Source organism: Punica granatum, chromosome 6 (assembly GCF_007655135.1).
Source record: "Punica granatum isolate Tunisia-2019 chromosome 6, ASM765513v2, whole genome shotgun sequence".
In the NCBI taxonomy this organism is placed as follows: domain Eukaryota; kingdom Viridiplantae; phylum Streptophyta; class Magnoliopsida; order Myrtales; family Lythraceae; genus Punica; species Punica granatum.
The window spans coordinates 20,746,201-20,765,792 of NC_045132.1; the positions used below are offsets into that span (position 1 = coordinate 20,746,201).

At 34.6% G+C, this 19,592-nt stretch overlaps 1 protein-coding gene across 1 annotated transcript; it reads right to left on the reverse strand.

The window, feature by feature from the left end:
• Window positions 1-251: 251 nt before the first annotated feature.
• Window positions 252-5,761, reverse strand: LOC116212400 (phosphate transporter PHO1 homolog 1-like). Its single transcript, XM_031546994.1, has 14 exons — window positions 5,121-5,761; window positions 4,719-5,022; window positions 4,136-4,559; window positions 3,977-4,025; window positions 3,785-3,856; window positions 3,388-3,517; window positions 2,399-2,519; window positions 2,048-2,297; window positions 1,828-1,932; window positions 1,692-1,736; window positions 1,428-1,580; window positions 1,039-1,317; window positions 740-876; window positions 252-630 (listed from the first exon to the last, which is right to left on the reverse strand). The coding sequence occupies exons 1-14, from the start codon at window positions 5,331-5,333 to the stop codon at window positions 540-542; spliced, it is 2,373 nt and encodes a 790-aa protein (XP_031402854.1). The 5' UTR covers window positions 5,334-5,761; the 3' UTR covers window positions 252-539.
• Window positions 5,762-19,592: the final 13,831 nt, after the last annotated feature.

The following is a 19,592-nucleotide window of genomic DNA, read 5'->3' on the forward strand; positions in this document are numbered from 1 at the left end:
ATTAATCAGTCTGAATTTCACCCGTGTGATACAGAATCAACCTAAACCAGCAAAGGAGCAGTGATTCTCTATCAAATAATCAGCAGAGATTTCAAATACACTCGATCCACATTTTTCAAAGTCTAGAATTGTTCACTCTGAAACCTTAATCAATGATCCAGAGTTAAGTTTACCTATGCATAGGCCGTCTTAGATTCATAATGCGTAAGTACGGCTTTGGCGAACATCAAAGATATTTTGGAAGAGGCATGTAAACTAGAAACGCTCTTTTAAAGTCCTAGATCCTCTTGTTCTTTGATGTCAAGGATAGAAAATTGGGAATAATGAATGAAACATGTTGCCAACATCCACCCAACTACAACAAAATTTTATTGACAATTGATCGGTCGACAGCTGTTTACATTGGGTTGCTGCACTAGAAGCTGTACAGCGGTGCCCTCTTTCGGGAATTCCGTGTTCCTTTCCCTATTCGCTTACGCACCGAATCGAGTTCTGCTCACAAGGTGATGCAAACTGGGGGAGAGAAAAATTTATAGGCATCAGTCCTCTTCATCCACTTCATGAAAGGGAAGTGGCACCGTCTTGACTGCCCTGAACTTGCCTGCATTATTTAGATGCTCATTCTCCAACCTGGGACCATTCCAAATAGAACATATCCTCATCAGGACACCAATCAGATAATCATCATTAATCGGGTTGTTTAAAACATTTGACTCTCGTAGGATTTTATCTTTTTTACCTGTAAAAATTCCAGAGCCCTCTTCGTATAACTTCTAGGGCCGCCATAAATAGGCCCGTGACTCTGTAATCAATGCTCCCAAAGCTGTAGTGCAGGACAGACTGTAGCCACGCAAGCCTCAAAATGAGGTTCAACGCCTGCAGGAGACAATATATAGCATTATATTTGCAACTGGCTTTGGGCTGGGAGCATTTGAATCCTATGTTCCATATTCTTGTTCCTCATCTAGCAAGCAGATTGAGCATCATAATGTCTCGAAATTTGGAAGAATATATCCACTCTGTATGTCTATACTGTACCATGGATAAGTAGTAAATGAACTTGCGACGGAGCATGAGTTCGTTCCTGAGCCACGGGTTCTTGGAGTTGGGTTGTAGCAATCCCCAGTCCTTGACAAAGTCCCAGTACAACTGGTAAACAGTCGCACAGCTCGAGACTATTACAACAAGACAGAGCCACCCGACAGTCCGCTCCTTCTCGTATGCCACTTTGGCTCCTGCTGCTAACATTGCAGACACGTACTTTCCAAGATTTACTAGATGGCTCGTTTGTCCTTCATCGAACCATCTCCTCGCACACTGCAAATTAATCACATAATCATTAAAAGTCTATACTATTGCACTATCGGTCATAGAATTCGAATCAAATGACCTGAAGAGAAATCATGAAACTAGTCTTAGTCGAGTACCTGCATTGCTCTCCAGTAATAAGGAAGGAAAGAGACTGCGTAGGCGAGGTCCTGGTAATGTTTTGTTCTCATGCAGTATCCATAGTCCTGAGTTTTATAGCTTCCGGTTATAAAGTAACACGCTACGTACTCCAAGTTTCTGAGCATTGGCACCTATTCGAAGAATAACAAAATGCAAACTACAAGTAAATATACTGTTTCGGTCCAACAACGGAAATGGCCAGTCTGCTTCTCTTGTAGACATGAACTGTTAGTAGAAGATACCTGACTGCATAGTTGATCAGCCATGAAAAAATCCAGCATTAGAACCTGAGACAGAGTAGAACCACCTCGGATTTAAGATGTGTCCAAATGAATCTCTGCTCGTTTAGATGTCACAAAATAATTGTAAAATCCGTACCTTGTAAAAAGGGGACAAGATAATGTTCCTTATCACCTTAAGCAGCCTATAACGGCTCGACTGATAGAAAATATTCAGAGGGCATACGAGCACTAGTAAGAAGCCCTGCATGTACAGATAAAAGAAGTGAGAGAGGAATAAGATAAGTTCTGGAAATTGCAATCGACTTAACTAGGAGAGTAATATAATAGCCTGAGCCAACGAGATGAACAGAAATTACCAGCAAGAGGAGGCCGGGGATGGCTTGGACTTCCGTAAAGGAGTAGCCTTTGGTGAGGAGGGAAAGGTGAGCAAACATGACACCTACCACGACAGTCATCGATGTGGTACAGATTAAGAACACATCTCTGTACTTGAGCTCCTTTGTAGGGCAGAGTTCTAATATGAAGTTATAGTTTATACGTGCCTTTCTCCAAGAGAATATGTTGCATCCGTACAGAAATAAGTGCAAGAACATTAAGCTGAACATACTGCAAAACAGAAACAAAACAGAGGATCGTGTTCCTTCATTTTTCTGGGACATCGTCGGGGAAAATTTAACAACTAAAGAAGAAATTCAGTGTTTACTTGCCTGAGGACGGGGTATACAGTTTCCATGTAAATGCTGTCTCCTTGCCTTTGGTACATTCCGGTTATGTGAGCCATAATCACATACCCGGTGAAGAGTGCGACGAAACAGCCAGTAAACAACCCTGAACAACAAGACGAGTCATTAGCTATTAGTGGCAAATCTTAATTATCATCGTCGAATTGCTACTAATTTCTGGATTTGCTTCTTATGGCTATGCTCGATATGGGGGTAGTTCGCTTCTATCCTGATGGTTTAGAACATCTCACGTGATGTTGGCTTCTTTTAAACTCTGATTAGTACTCGATTAGGCTTGGAATTATAAGAATAACTCGTGCATAATCTTTTCGACACCTCAAATTAATTAGTGAACCAATCGATCACGAAATCGCTGTCCTAATTCAATAGACAATAGTTGTTTATTATTGTTATCTAACAATTAATCCCAAGGAAAATTCTATGATACATAATTTAAACAGCTTGTGGGCCCCACCGCCATCAGATCAACATATGGTCCACCCCTAATGTGTTGGTCATATGATGGTGGGGTTCACGCTCCATTTCTCGTAGTTCCTATGGCTCATCATGAGTAGCCTTAGCAAATGTTTGGGTAATATAGGAAGGGAGCCTTTTAAGTGTTTTGAGCCCTTGTACGGTCGAATTTGGGTCCAAGATTGTTTTGTCGAAACATTGGGACCTATTCCTCCACCCAAAAAAAGGTGCACCAACATGCCCCTCTCAAGTTATAAAGGCCACTGCGCCCCTAATGGGTGGGTCCATCATATGCTTTTCCTCTTCCCAAAAATATAACCTTCCCAACGAAAAATAAAGAAAAACATGAAAGGAGATCGATCGAAAAGGGTCTCGTTTAAAAATATTATCTCGGGAAAAGACTAATTTACGATTCTGTAATATAATCTGCCACGCACTAACTAGCACAGACAAGACATATATAAATGGGCAGCTGGCCGACGACGCGATTAGAAACTGACCAATAAAGAACGTCTTGCCGTGCGAGTCTTTCCGGTGCTGCGGCCTGAGGTATTTGAGGGCCTTTCTCCTGTCTTGTCCAACAAAGTGCTTGGTGAACAGCTCCTCAACCTCGTCAGCCAAGCTCATTACCTGTCATGTACGGCACTCAAAAGATCAGCAAAAAGATTCCTACACGAGTTGTGATCTGAGTCAGACTCAGACAAAGAAAATGTCTCACAGCCATGAAAAGAGATAAAACAAAATCTTAGGATCACTGGCCACTTGAAACTGTCGAGCGAATATTCAGATAGAATTGGATAGATGGTGGGATTTTCATGGGGATTTGTTCTGTTGGATGACATGGAGGAAGAAGAAAGAACATGGAATATTTACTGACGGTTTGTGTTGTTCTTTTACCTTGTCTGAACTGCTGAAGTAAGAACTCTCCACGACTTTCAGGTAGATTGGAAGAACTTCCTTTCCAGTCACCTGATTCCCACAGAAAAGTAAATATTTCAATAAAATCGAAAAATCTCGACTTGTCCACACATACGTAATCAACAATTGCTCGCATAGACATGCTCGTATGCCCTGCTTCATGTCACTTACTTTATCAAACTTCTTCAAAATCTTCACGAAAGCAAGCATGTTCAAGTTCCTGAAGCATCACAATCCGTTGTTATTAATTATCACTCAATAAACAAACTAAATCCATTCAATAAAAAGCCGAGTTTTAGAAAAGAAAATTCATTTTGAATATTTAGGTACCTGTAAGTGTTGAGATAGCCCAGCCCTTTGTACAGCTCAACTAAAGCTCCTCTAATCATCTTCTCTGCGTGGTGCAGCCTAGTCCTGTTAATATGTACCTTCCTGCCATCGGGCCCGCATTTCTTTGACGAAGGGCTGATCAGATCTTCAAAGACCAAGTCGCTTATCGCCGACAGAGTCCGTGACGGCGTGGTTAAAGGGATATTGATTTTTAAATTCTTCCCCTGACAGCTAAATGAACGACTCGAGAGAGACCTCAGTTTACTGTCCTCCCTCTTCATTGTTCTCATCATGGACTTGCACGTCTCTTCTGGTCTCGGGGATTCCACAGACGGCGGAATCTCACTCCTGTCTGAGTACTTGTCCGTACTGCTATCTTGCAGAAGATCGTCTTGTTCTGCTTTGTCCTTAGTTGACTCCTCCTCTGCATCCACAAACATGGTCGGTAAGCATCAAGTGTGAATCATACACTCATAACCGTGAGCCTTACATTATACTTGAATTAAACATACCGAAAAAAATATTTGCTGAATTTCGTAAAATCTAATTGGAAGAGAAATTTGATGATGTCATATTCACATACCACATGATAAGGTGCAAGTAATGGAAGGATCCTCTTTATCGTCCTGGGCACTGCCGGAACCTTTGTGCTGCTGTTCCTTGATAGCTGACCTAAGCTCGACTAGGATCTCGATCTGCTTCTTCAGCGACTCCCCTCGGTCGAGAAACTCCTTCTCCTTGGACTTGTAGAACTGGTTCACCTTATTCAGCTGAAGGTCCAAGCACGAGAAGAAATCCTTGGCCGCCTCAGAATCGATCAGCTGATCCAGCAGCTCTGTCTCGTACAAGTCCCCTCTACTCATCGAAGAAGCAAGTTTCATGTGCACCTAATAAAACCACAAAACATTACCTTAAAGAAACAAGAACATTGCCAATCATATTGGACGCCAAGTAAGATTCAAGACAAGGGTTCGCATATATGTACTTGGATGACTCCACGGTGGTCTCTGCGATGATTGCTGACGGTGAAGTTCCTCAAAAAGGAGAAGAAGGTTTCGGTTTTGTTTGGTGGGTTGTGGGATGGAATGCTGAGGAGATTAATTTTTTTGAGGTCCTTCTTGAGCTGCCAATAATCAACAAAGGCCTCTTTCCATTCAGGAACAAGCTGCCCATCAAACTGCTTAGAGAAGTTCACCATTTTCGCTTTTTTTTCTTCTTAATTTTTAGAAATATTCACCGAAAATAGCGAAATTAATTAACGAGGGAGGGAGAGATCGAGATCGAGATCGAGATCAAGAGAGTTCTTCCTATGCAAGGAGCAGTGAATTCGATTGAAGGCCATGGAGCTGTAATTTATGGAGTTGATAAAGAAAGGGGGGAGGGAGGGAACTGATTGATGTGCCTTCTCACAGGCACATTCCAAAATATCCCCTCCTTTTTTGAACCAATTCGATCCCTTTCGCTCTCTCTATGCAAATATATGCTCCCTCCACTTGGGGGCTGGGCTGAGGTTCGACGGAGAGCTACCAAGCAGCCTCCATTGCCACCGCCGCCGCTCGGGGCGAATTTCCGGGCGGCGGAGGAATTTCCATTGTGGGTCTTCTTAATTTGAAGTGAATGATTCTCTAGGAACTCATAGGAGGGCGATTTAAGGTGTTTTGCTCATTTGGCTTGTGGGACCCAAGAAGCCACTAATGGGGCAAAAGGGCCATTAGGATGGTGAATCGATTTGTCATCTATAGTATATAACTTGCAAGCTTTCGCTTTCTCCCTTAATTTTTCTTATTTTCAATTCCTAAGTTTGCTACCAAATCATTTGCTTCATGGGACTGAGTTTCATGCATTACAAGTATATCTAATATAGGTTTTTATTTTTTTTACATCGGTTGCTCTTTTGGAATTCTGAACTCTACAATCGGCTCATAAAATCGTGTCATGCGTCTAATCCATTTAATCATAAACACTACCGTCTATAAAGTCTCTTCTTATCTCTTTTTTAATATGAAACGTGATGATTTTGTTAGTTATGTCTTCACCGAGTTTCATTTCTTTAGCAATGGAAAAAAGTGCTACTTCTAACTTGCAATAACCATAGGCAACTTTTCTGGAAGATCCTGAAAAATATAGAATTGCAAATTTATCATTAGATACGATTCTCTTTTTCTTCGTCTAACGACAATTTAACCGTAGAAGCTGAGACCCGTGCTCGCTCATATATGAATTAAATCAATTCTATTTGCAAGATATTACAATATGAGTTATTTATTCAATTAATTAATGGACAGGAGGGATCTCTTGAAACAATCTCTCAGTAATCAGAGGGATTTGATATTGCACAGTAAAAGCCATATCTTAGCTTCCACCGAAAAAAAGCCATATCTTAGCAGTTCTAATATATGGAAACCAGTCAGATTTTGTAACAGGTTGGGAAAATTGCCTGATTTCAAATTGACATTTATTATTACACCCAAAAGATACTAAGATTACTAGAAAAGGCCATAGATATTTATGGTTTAGAGTTATGGACGGACGCATGTCATGAGTTTACGCGTCGTATCTGGAGCTTAGAGATTTGCACGGGGGGTGTGAGGAATAAGAATACTTGAATACAAGCCTCATGGAGTACTACTTTATGAAACATTAGTGATCATTGGCTATAAATAATTGGACTGGGCACACGAATGTGGCCTCTAATTCGACCAGCCCCATCCCCACTTATGATTGTTTGATTAAATAAAAACCACAATTAAAACTTTTCTTTTCTTTTCCTTTGCCACTTCCATTGAGCAAAAGCTCTTTGTCTTTGTGTTTCATTTACATGCACAAAGCATATCTTCTATGTATATATAAAAGCGATAAAATTTTAAGGGGTCGCTGCATGGACGAAATTTGAGGCGGATCTAATTATTGGGTAAAAGACTCAAAAAGTTTATTCAAATTATTTATTATCTAATTAGTTCTTCCGTAGGTCATACGTTTTGATCCCTTTTTTTTTATTAGGGAACACTGACGGAGTAAGGTTAATAACAAAACATTGTAAGATTTACTGGGTTGACAAAAAATTGTAAAATTCACACGGAGGCTATAAACCATTTGGCCCAATCCATCTCAAAAATTCGAATTGATAGGAAGTCGTACTCAAATTCCTTAAAAATTCGTGATACTGGACTTAGTTTTTTCGTGTGAGATTCTAACTCTCAATAAAGATAAAGGTTAATCAAATGCAAAAGGTTTATCGGTGACTAAAAGTCAGAATTCAATTTAGAATTATATATTTGCTTAGAAGCCCTCAACAAGGAGAACATTTTTCCGGTAAAATGTTTTTGAATATACTATATTTCTAGTAATTATGGTGTGGGGAAGACAAATCGAAACTGAACGAAAACGGGTGAGTCCAAACTAATCAAAATCAAATAGATAGAACTTATATTTCCATAGTTGGTTAGTTGATATTGTATCCAAACAAAGCATGGGACGTTCTTCCAAGAACCGGTAATATCAAGTTTTAATCAACGTGTACTTGTTGCACTGATAGAATATGTATGAAACGTCAATTTATCCTTTCTTTTTTTTTTTATGAAGAGCTTTCTTCTACCAAGAAATTGCCTTTTTTAATTAAGTCTTCCTATTTAGTTGTATTAATTATATGATGACTTGTGAATGTCCAAATTCAAGCCAAAGATGTACTTTTCTCGTGGATTAATTACGGACATTCTGGAATTCTTTTGCTTCCTATATGCCTCAAGTGTTCGTTAATTACATCATGACCCCTTGATGAATCCGACAGTTGAATATTCTACAGCAAATTAATAAATTAATTTTTGATAGTGTGTATACTTGGGGATAAGTACAAAGAAGTACCCAAATTCCTGTAATCGAGAAAAACCTAAAAATGTCAACTTATTTGGACCTCTGATCAATTAATCGTAATCTATATAATAAGAATGTTGAGCATGCATATGTGCGCGCGCGTATATATATATATATATATATATATATATATATATATATATATACTAGTGAATTTACACATGTTGCACCTAATCTTCTTTAATAATGTTAAAATACATAGCACTCAAATAACAGAATATACGCTTGTAAAAAAATGCAAGAACTAATGGGCCACAAGATATTTATGAGTTCAAAATCAAGATAACTCTTTTAGAAAAGAAATATATAAATTATAAGTAAATTAATAATATCTCCTTTTGAAAGGATTTGTGACAATTTCTAGGCAGAAATCTTTTCTTACTTTAATTTATAAATAAGTACAATGAAAAATAGTTAATAATATCTATGAGAGTTGATAACAAAAAAAATAAAAAATGTCCTTTTTATTATTTCTAGCATGAATATTTTCAATTACATGAAAAATTACAAATTATGAGTCTCGAATCATGCCTAGCATGCCATCGCTTTCCTATTAATTTTAACGGATTTTTCTGACATGGCACTAATGTTGCAGACATGGCACATGAAAATCTACCAAGAGGACTCCATGAGTATTTAAATAATATTAAATTTAAAATAAAAATTATTAAAACTAACTAATAATATTCACAAAAATATTTCATTTATTTTAATAAAATAAATAAATAATATTAATTTCAATGGAAACATATATTTGTATATATAATGATAATAGTATTTACGTCATAAAAACGTATATATGAAATCAGCATACTAATGACAAATCACTATATCTGAGTATATGTATAAGTTTTTATACAATTTTACGAAATTATCTCAATTATTTTTTACTCTACTGAAGAAAAATAAAACTGAAGGCAATAATTAAACTATAAAACTACTCAAATTTTAATCATATATATCTTATCTCGCTCCTCCATCAATTCACCCATGATCATCTTTCACTATACTTTTTACTTATTTCTCTTCAACCCCCACTCTATGCCGATCTCAACCTAAGTAAATTCTCTTTTATTTCACTAAAAAATTCAATTTTCATCACAAGCTTTTTAATTTTTTATTAATAGCATAACCATCTAGAATTACAAATGGTATATAATGATGTAAATACAAAGGTAACTTTTGAACTATGTCTTTTTTCACATTGCCCGTAGCACTGGTGCAGAATCTTGTATATGAATAATAAAAATTGATAAGTACAATTAAATAGTAGAAATAACTTCTTAAAAAAATGAAACTATAGCAATTAAAAATAATTTATTTCAAGAAACTATTTCCAGTTGATATATTTTTATGACTCAATTTTTCATTTCAATAGAATATCCTAAAGAAGAAATAGAGAAATGAATTTAAATTTTCAATAAAAGCTTACAAAATAATTAATAGAAATGGAAAATTGCACCAAAAATCACGAGCTATGCATGAAGTTTCAAATCTACCATGAACTTTACTTTTCTGCACAAAAAATCGCCAACTATTACTTAAGTTTCAAATCCACCATCGGTTAAGTTTTCCGTCCATTTTGCTGACATGGCGTTAGCCACATTGGCGTGCCACGTTGGAGCCGTTAGCCACGTAGGCATGTCGCGTTAGCAAAATGGACGGAAAATTTAACCGATTGTAGATTTGAAACTTAAGTAATAGTCAGTGAGTTTGGGTGCTAAAAAGTGAAGTTCGTGGTAGATTTGAGAATTCATGCTATGTTCACGATTTTTGGTGCAATTTACCCTAATAGAAATATTATTTTCACAAATAATCATGAAATGATACCCACAACTTGAAAATTCAGAAAAACTCGACCCAATTTGATGAACAAAATCTGAAAATTAAAGACCTTAAGGGTCTGTTTTAAGTTTAAAGAAGGAAAATGGGAATGAAGTTGATCGGAACCAATTTTATTTATATACAAAATTTGTTTTAGTAATTCATATTATATATTATAATTTATACTTAATAAATAGAATAAAAAACAAACAATACATTTTAGATCTCACATGAGGTAAAATAGTAAATTTAATTTTCAAACTTATAAGTTGTATCTATAATCGATATTACATTTACATTCGAAGCAATTTCTCTCTCCCTTTTTACAATTGTACCCTTGAGGAGCAAAAGAAAATGCACTTAGAACTTGTGAAGGGAGGATACTGACATCATGAGGACCATTAGCAGGTGGTGGTGGCAGGCGCTATAGTGGCAATGGATAGAACGGTAGCCAATATTTGTGGACAGAAGAAAAAGAAAAGAATAAGAATAGAAGAGAATAAGAAACTCCAGATAAGAGAAAACAAAATAAAATAAAAAAGATAGTAATGATATGATATCTCTTTTTTTTAACTCTTCTTCTCTTTCTTTCTTTTTTATTCTCCAAAATGCATACTTTTGTATCCATGAAATCTCATAAAAAATTTGATTGAGACTTTGAAAACAAATTACTAATGGCATAATGTCTTATATAAATTTTTAAATAAAATAATATAAATTTTAAAAAATTCATCGAAAAATTGTTTGAATTTCTTCTATATTTTTAAAAAAGAATTGATCACATTATATATATATATATATATATATAAGTAACTCATCACAAAATATTCATCTATAAAATAAGTTTTAAAATTTGTTAATATAAATTTTGAAAATCCATTGATACAAATGTAAATAGGAAAGTGGAGGAAGCCACTGTGACGTTGAATGGAGAAGTTATTTCATATTTGATACATTTTTCAAAGATGAATAATTATAGAAAAAAAACATGTTAGGTAGTTTTTATAGTAAAAAAGTATTGAATGATGCCTTGAAATGGAGATGTCATGAGAAAGAATATGTATAAGTTGATTTTTCAAACATGAAAAAAATAAAAGGATTATGGTAGAAGAAAGAGAATGCGGGAATTTTTTTCCAACAATTAGCAAAGTCAAAGAATAAGAATAATTAAAAGGAGAAGTAATTAAAAATCGAAAAAACATTAGAAGAGATACGAATGTAAATAGAAAATGGGAGAGAGGAACGGACAACGTTGAATAGAGAAGTTACTTCATGTTTAATGCATTCATCAAAGTGAATAATTAAAAACATGCTTGGTAGTTTTTATAGTGAAAAAGTATGAAATGGTGTCTTGAAGTGGAAAGGTCATGAGAAAGAATATGTAGAAGTTGATTTTTGAAACATGAAAAAAATAAGGATTATGGTAGAAGAAAGAGAATGCGTGAATATTTTTCCAACGATTAGCAAAGTCAAAGAATAAAAATAATTAAAAGGAGAAGTAATTAAAAACCGAAAAAAAAAAAGATACGAATGTAAATAGGATAAAGGAGAGAGGAACCGCAAGCGTTGTATAGAGAAGTTACTTCATGTTTGATGCGTTTGTCAAAATAAGATAATTATGAGAAAAAACATGTTTGGTAGTTTTTATAGTGAATAAGTATGAAATTGTGCCTAGAAATCGAAAGGTAATGAGAAAGAACACATATAAGCTAGTTTCCATATTAAAAAGAATGAAAGGATACCATACTATTGAAAAGATATGATGTCTAGTAGAATTCATATTATTTGGATAAAGGTTAAAATAATAATATTATTAATTTACCAAGGGCAAAAAGAAAAAAAAAGAGTTGGAGACACACTTTGGGAAATGTCGTACTTTAGAAGTGATGTACAAAGTTTAACTCGACTGAGAAAATATATGATAGAACATGTGAGATAACGAATTTTGAGAATGAGAGATAATTAGAGAGTCGAAAGTGTAAGAAAAAATTATACTAACCGAACATACTAAAAGTGTGCGAGTGAAAGGTACGAAAAGAAAGGTAGAAAACCACAAAGGATACGAGTATATTTTGCAAAAAAAATGAAGAAATGGGAAGTTCTGAAAATAACCACGCGATTCATAGAGACGAGACAAATAATGTATGAACCTGTTGAGAAAACAAACGTTAAAAAATGAACATATGGTGCAACGAAATTTTGAAACTATAAATCATTACGAAATAATAATAGAATAAATATACATGTGATGAAAGACTAACTCAATTGAGAGCGATGTGAGGCATAAAAACGTCGAAAACGTGTAATGGATAGAAAGAACAGTATATATATATATATAGTGAAAATATGCGACAAAAAGTCACAAGCCGAAAAGGTACGATGAAAAGTCATGAGGGTATAGAAGCATTTTTGAAATATTGAAAATTGAAAAAACTTATCACACTTTTATATGAATGAGCTAGGATTACTAATCGAAATCATTTCCTCAACCCAACTTGATTGAATTGGTTCAAGTGGTTGTCACTTATTTCTCTTAAATAAGTTTTTAAGTTTGAGTTTTATAGTAGAAAATTCACGATTAGAAGAGTATTTTACCATTTAATGAACGGACTTTATATGGAACTTTGATTAATTGGGATTCATTAAATTTACAAACACTTGTGGTGCACCTCAAGAAAATGAAAATCAATGGCGGGAGCCTCTCGGGGAGTTGAACTTGAACATTCAATAAAAATCATGGTTATGTATCTTCAGAGAACAATTTGTTTACATGATCTTACTTAGGCAGCAGCGCACGTGAAGAAGCGGCCATAAAATTGCAAGAAGCTATGAGCTGATAAACTCATACATGTAGTGAGTTATCTTACCGGTTATTTCTCATCAGATTATTCGTAAATCAGGATCATTTAATACTTTTCTCAGCTCAATGTGGCAAAGCAGTATCACAGGAGAAATCATGTCTATGAATTTCTTACTTCATTAAACGTTAAATTGATATCTTTTTTATTTTCTTCTCACTATTATACCAAGATATAAGGCATATTTCTCCTCGTCCATGCTCCCCCCCCCCCCCCCCCCCCCCCCCCCCCCCCCAAATTCAAGTACCAAAGTTCAATCAAAATTTTCCAAATTATCTTTTCCCTAACAGAGAATAATTAAGCACGTGATATGCTGCTCGATCCATACCCGCGGTTTTGCCATAGTGGATGACAATAGTAGTTGTTTTTATTCCTTCAAAAGTTCCCCAAAAAAAGAGTGCTCTATCATCTCCGAAATTATTACTGCTATTATTATTTGTTCACTTTCAGATAAGTTATTTAATCTTATATTAGTAATCATCATGTAAAGGCTGCTATATTATGAACAACTAGCACTTAGATAGATAGATAGATATCAGTATATATATTGGATATATCATGAGAGTTAATCATACACGGAAAAATAGAATAGAAAAGTATGAGTTTATAAGAGATTGCGTTTCACAACCTACTAATTCAAGCTTTTGAATTGAAGATAGATTTAATCGCTTATAGGTCCAATGGATATTTAACATGGTATTAGAGTCCGAAGTTCAGTCCCGACTCGTAGTCAGTTTTTAAAGACGGGTTATTCAGGTTTATGTGTAGGTGAAATGTCAAAACTATTGTGTTTCACACAACCTACCAGCTCGAGTTTTTAGGTTGAAAATGGACTCAATCACTCATAGGGCAAGTTGATATTTTACAATATCTATATATATATATATATATATAGGTCCCCGAATTCTATTCCAATTAACACATCCTTCTTCAACTTGTCAACATGAAAAATCTTCCAACCCATTTTTACACAAAATTGTCCAATCAATAGTCTTCTTCCCCTTTATTTCTCTTCACTCTTTGTCTTCATTGTGGATTGAAGACATGGGCTGTGCCTGTGCAGCATCTCCATTATAATTGTGGAAACTTGACGTCGTCTTCCCTTGCCTATGGTGGCTGACTCAAAGATACGCCATTCTTCTCTCTTGTGTTCGTACAAGGGCCGCATATTGCCCCCCACCCCTCTATCTCTCAGGTGCGTGCGCGGACAAAATATTCGTTCGACAATCTCAAAAGCGAAAGAGCGCAAGGAAACACGACTGTCATATCTGAATCAAAAAAGAAAACAAATATATGTGAAGCTCTCGCCACCTTTTTAAATATATGGCCCCCGGCATGGATTTTTTCTAGGAAATATTATCGTTACCATGATAATGTAAATTGACACATGCGTGCGTGTATGTATCATATATACTTTTGACAAGAACAACATGAGATGCGACAAACTCATAAATAGACCTGCAAGAGGGCCTCTCATGTCATAGTATAGAAAGTTTTACGACCATTGTTTCACTTCTAGTTTGTTTCCATGGAATTAGGAAATTGGCCCTTCTATGTTTCACCAGTGTTAGCTAGGCATCCGGTAAGCAAGGCAATGTTATTGCCAATCAGTTAGTATAGGAAAGAAACCATGGCTATTGTGTAAATTTTTTTTCTTTTTTCTTTTTTCGGTTACAATGTTGTGTGAATTGTTGTGATAGGAACATCCCGACATATGCTTTTCTAATATTTTTACATGATTGTGACTTGAATTAGCCAGACATAAAAAAAGAAAAAATTGGCTCCTCTCGACTTCGAGCTAAATAAAGAAATATAGATAAATAAAGAGAAATGAAAAAAAGATGGCCAATGGAATGAAATCAATCAAAAGCCTTTGGGTCCATTAACCAATCAGAAACCATGAAAATGATGGTCTGATTCAGATTGCAATTCCCAAAAGCTTCGGCGCATGGGCCCCAACCACCCCCCCGGGCAAAAAAAAAAAAAAAACGATCTATGCCCCTCCGCTTCCCCTCCTTAAATATACTACATTATCTTGGACTCGGAACATCCCGATATCCGGTTCTTCGTCGTGTCACTGGAAAGCACAAACCGCTTCCGCATCCACGTAATTTTTTTGTGAAAATAATAGGTATTGTAACATTTACTAAGTACGCTCTTGAGATAACTAATTTACACTTGACATGGATTGAACTTAAACTCTCGGGCTGCCCAATTTGCTGCTATGCAATAAGACTGCGTAAGTCAGATTGTCATGAGTGATGTTCTATGTTGTGCTCCATCCATATATGATTCGGCCCCATTTGTAAAATCAAAAAGATACCAAAGTATATATTGACCTATTTTGAGAGCACTGACATGCCAAACATGAACCCCTAATAAGCAGTCAGTCAAAATCTAAATTGATGGTTTTACTTATCCAAAAAAGAAAAAAATCTATGGTTGTTCTTTAAATCTTTGCATGCTTCGCTGGTTCTCCCTTTCCAGCCAATCAGCGTAGTTCCACCATCAGAAGCATGATCACTAAATATATACTATACCTTTGTTTCTCTTAAAAAATATAAAATTATTATAAACAGTTCAAATTTTACGATATATAATTAATTTCGTTTTATTCATCTCCAGATCTCCATTTTATCCTTTCGCTGCACGATATATACCCTGATCATCATGGTCCAAGTTATACAAACGTCAGTGCTCCATTAATTTTACTTCACAAATCTCTTCGATATCCAAAAGATGAAAGCCTTGATGAATTAACACATGCATATATCTCACATTATATATATATATATAATTGCTCCTCTCCTTGATTAATTATTCGTCCGTTCCATTCCAACAAGAAAAAAATTAAGATGGAGCTTCTCTAATTTTACTCATAAATTAATGGTATTGAAGAAAGTTGACTTAACTCATGAATCAATTACAATTTGGGAGAATAGGATTTCCATGCTTCACACTCAAAGCCCCTTGTTCCTTAAGTGGAGCAGTCTTGCCCGGACTTAGTGACATAAAAATTGAGAATATTGAACGACAACGAGAGTAATTTGAATATATTGCATGTATGATTAAGTTGTTTGTGAAATTCTAATCATCATTACAGTCTTTGTTAGGGGGATCTCAGATCAGTAGAGGATATAATTGAAGAGAAGACTATTTCTTTTCGATAGATAAGAGAAGACTATTTAAATATGAAAAATTTAAAGTTATAAATGTTTTAAGATATGTTGACATCCATCTTAAATAGTAAACAGAGCCTTTTCTTTTAAATAAAGGATATATAAAGTTTGAGTATTCTTCATATATGTAAATGAAATTCCAAGTCTACTATTCTATATTAAAATTATTAATTAGTGAATATTTAACAAAAGAAGAGGAAATGCGAAGAGGGTGATTTTGTAAAGGATCATGGTCCATTTTTATATGGCTCTTTCCCTCTTGCACTCTACGTCATTTTTTCTTCTCTCTTCTTATATTATTAGATTTCATAGTAACGGAAAAGCAATCAAATTATCATCATTCATTTGTTGGTGTTGTAAGAGCCATTTGGATTATAATTTATTCATATTACCAAGTTTAGCAATGACATGTTTTGGAATTATAGAAAAAAGAAATATAAGGTAGAGGAACTTGAATAAGGGCTTATGATTAAAGAGCGATATGGGGAAGGAGTTTTAGTACAATGACATAAGATATTGACTCAAAACCAAAAGATCCCGAGTTCAATCTGATCGAAGAGATTTGGGTGTGTTTGTTTTTTGAAAAATTTTTAACTCAACTCAACTCAACTCAACTTCATTTATCTTTAATTCAACATTACAATCATTACTTTTTTTCATTTTTAAAATTTTTTTAACCATTTAATTCAATTTTTAATATTAAATTCTCTCAACTATTCATTACTTTTTCACAATTCAACAACATAATCATTATTTAATCATTACTTTCTCTCAATTATTTATTATTTTTTCACATTTTTTCTCATAATTCAACAATACAATCATTACAAACCAATTAAAACCAAAACTCAACTTAACTCAACTCTAAATCCAAACGCACTCTTATATGTCCATTTTTTTGTCTTATTTTCATTTTATACTGGACTCGTGAACCTCCTTATGACCAAAAAAAAATACAGGCAATGTGACTTACATATCACACACCACCACCTTTGTCTCAGGTATTCTATCTAATTATAAAAAAAGAGAGTAAAGGACAAAAATACATGCACGAATATCGAAAAGTTTCATACTCTCCCCAATATACTCTAAAAACAGTCAAGTTTCATATATATATATATATATATATATATATATGTGTGTGTGTATGATTAAGCTTTGTACTCTTTCCCTTGGATCATATATTAAGGCAGGTATTTGTTTTTAATTGTTTTTAATTATTTTTAATTATATTATTATATATTATATATTATATATTAATAATATTATTGTTTAAAAATAATAAATTTAATTAATTGATTTTTTAATTCTGTAAAGGGCCATTAAATATAACAATGAAAATAATTTTTCCAAGATATATTCCAGATTTGTCAGCTTTGGGTTTTGATATATTTTGGAGAAGTGTAATGCTCACAAACAGGGACATGGGCATACAAATGGAGGGAAATAGCTAGGATTTAGGAACATATATATTGACTGTCGTTCTCATATGAATAAAAAAAATGTCATTAGAGAAAGGGGGTGTAATGCAGTGGCTAATACCTTCACCTGGTAACCTAGAGGTTCCAAGTTCAATTCTCATTAGTGGACTACCCGTGCCACTTTATTTAGATTTCCTTTTTATTTTCTTGTACTGTATCATAAGCCTTCTATTGTAATCGGAAAAAAAAATATCAATAGTTTTTTTTTCCCAATAATGTCAGTAGTTCAAAATGGAAAATTGTGAAACGTCCTTTACATCAATATCTTCCAATCATCAATGGTCGTTGGTCTCACATTCATTGTGGCAAGATTACGATCCCAATCAAATATCGTAATTGACTCTATAAAGTAGCTAGTATATTTTAACACCTGATCATTTAGGTAATTAAGGACTTTCCGATTTTAAGAAAATATGACAAATCGTATGTAGGAGTTACTATCGTGGCAATCTGACTTGAAGAGTGCTATATATTATTTTCTTAAAAAAAAAAAAAAAAAACTCATGAGCCTCCCTTGTAACCGAAAAAAATAAATAAATAAATAAATAAGCACAATTGTATTAGTATTCCTCTCGCTTATAATTTAGAAATGGATTTTCTTTATATATTTTGGTCTTCCAACAAAAATTTTATTCCTCATCACAGTATATCATGATACGGGGGATTTATTCCTTTTTTTTTCTTTTTTTCAATTGTAGATGAGATCATAAGGCACCGTCAGTACCTTAACTAAGACTAGCCAACTCTCACTCCATCACTCGACTTCAACTTGCCCAAACCACGAAGAGTTTATATAGAATTCTGAATCCTTCCACTATGAATAAATTATATCCTCTAATAATGTATTTGCGAATTACACCACACTCATGATTATATTTCAATTTCAAATTATTTTGTATCATAAAATATGCACACGTGCACTTATTTTCGCTCTTTCATGACATTATTGCTGAGATATAGCAGAAAAATAGAATAATTTCTCATGGCTCAACTAGGAAGATGACAAATTATGCTTTTGTGATCTTGAAGATTGCACAAACATGATGCCAATGTCATGTACCAGAGAATCCTAGCTAAGCAATTGCCTAATATTTCAAATTCATCACCCACAATTCCAATAAATGGGTAGGCCAAACTTCCAAAGGACATTCAAATGTGGAAAATAATATATATTAATTGATTCCTGTGGAGCATCGGATTCCAGATTATATGGTTCTGGGCAAAAGTTCTCCAAATTAGATGGCAAATGCACCTGCTGAAGAAGAGAATATCCCACCTAAGTGCGGGAAATTACCACCCGTGTCTCCTTGAAATGGATAGAAATGCTCATCTCCTCGTTACGGGGTTGTGGATGATGATTCAGCTATACGATATAGAGCATATACTTGTCTGAGTATTTTTCCCTTCTATGGTTCTAAACGCTTCAAGAATAGAACTTCGATCATATTTCGTACGAGATTGGACGTGGAGAAAGGCTAATTATTTATATGTATCTAGGGCGTCCTGCAACTATTCATGTCGCTTCTTTGCATCTTTTCTTCCATGCATGACAAATGACAATCCCTTAATCTGAGATATGTTCGGCGTAAGATTCGATTCTTTGTGAAATGGGGTAAGAGCCACAATCTTCTTCGGAGAGTTGGGGGATGGATTTTTGTTGTGTGAGAAAAGCGTGATACATAACATATATACACACATATTCAGATATAAATTATTTTGATGTTTAACTAAATGAACTTATACCGTTTGTCTGCCTTTTATTTTTATTTTTTATTTTTTATTTTGTTCACATACCTGTCCGGATTACAAATCGTTTTCACTTCGTAGAAAGTTAATTATCAACATTGTATGTTCGTTTCTTGTTATATTTATATAAACATCATCAGGTTGATTCCTTATGCTTTTGCAGACAAATACATAAAGACGTATATACACTACATATATGTATGCTTTCTTTCCTGCATAGGAGGCATATGCGATATCTATACATGTAGAATACCAATATAAAACTTCTACGAAGAGTAGAGAGTATTCTTTACTAACGGAATTGTGTTTTTCTTTTTCTAAATATTGTTCTTCATTTTTTATTAAAAAATGCAACCTAGGTCGTGGAGTTTTAATAATTTAATGCAAAATATGTATACCACATCGAACTGCTACAAATTGATGTCAGAAACCCGCTCTTGACGGAATAGATTCCCGTGGCAGTATATCGGAACCTGCCTCTGTTTAGAACAAAACCATC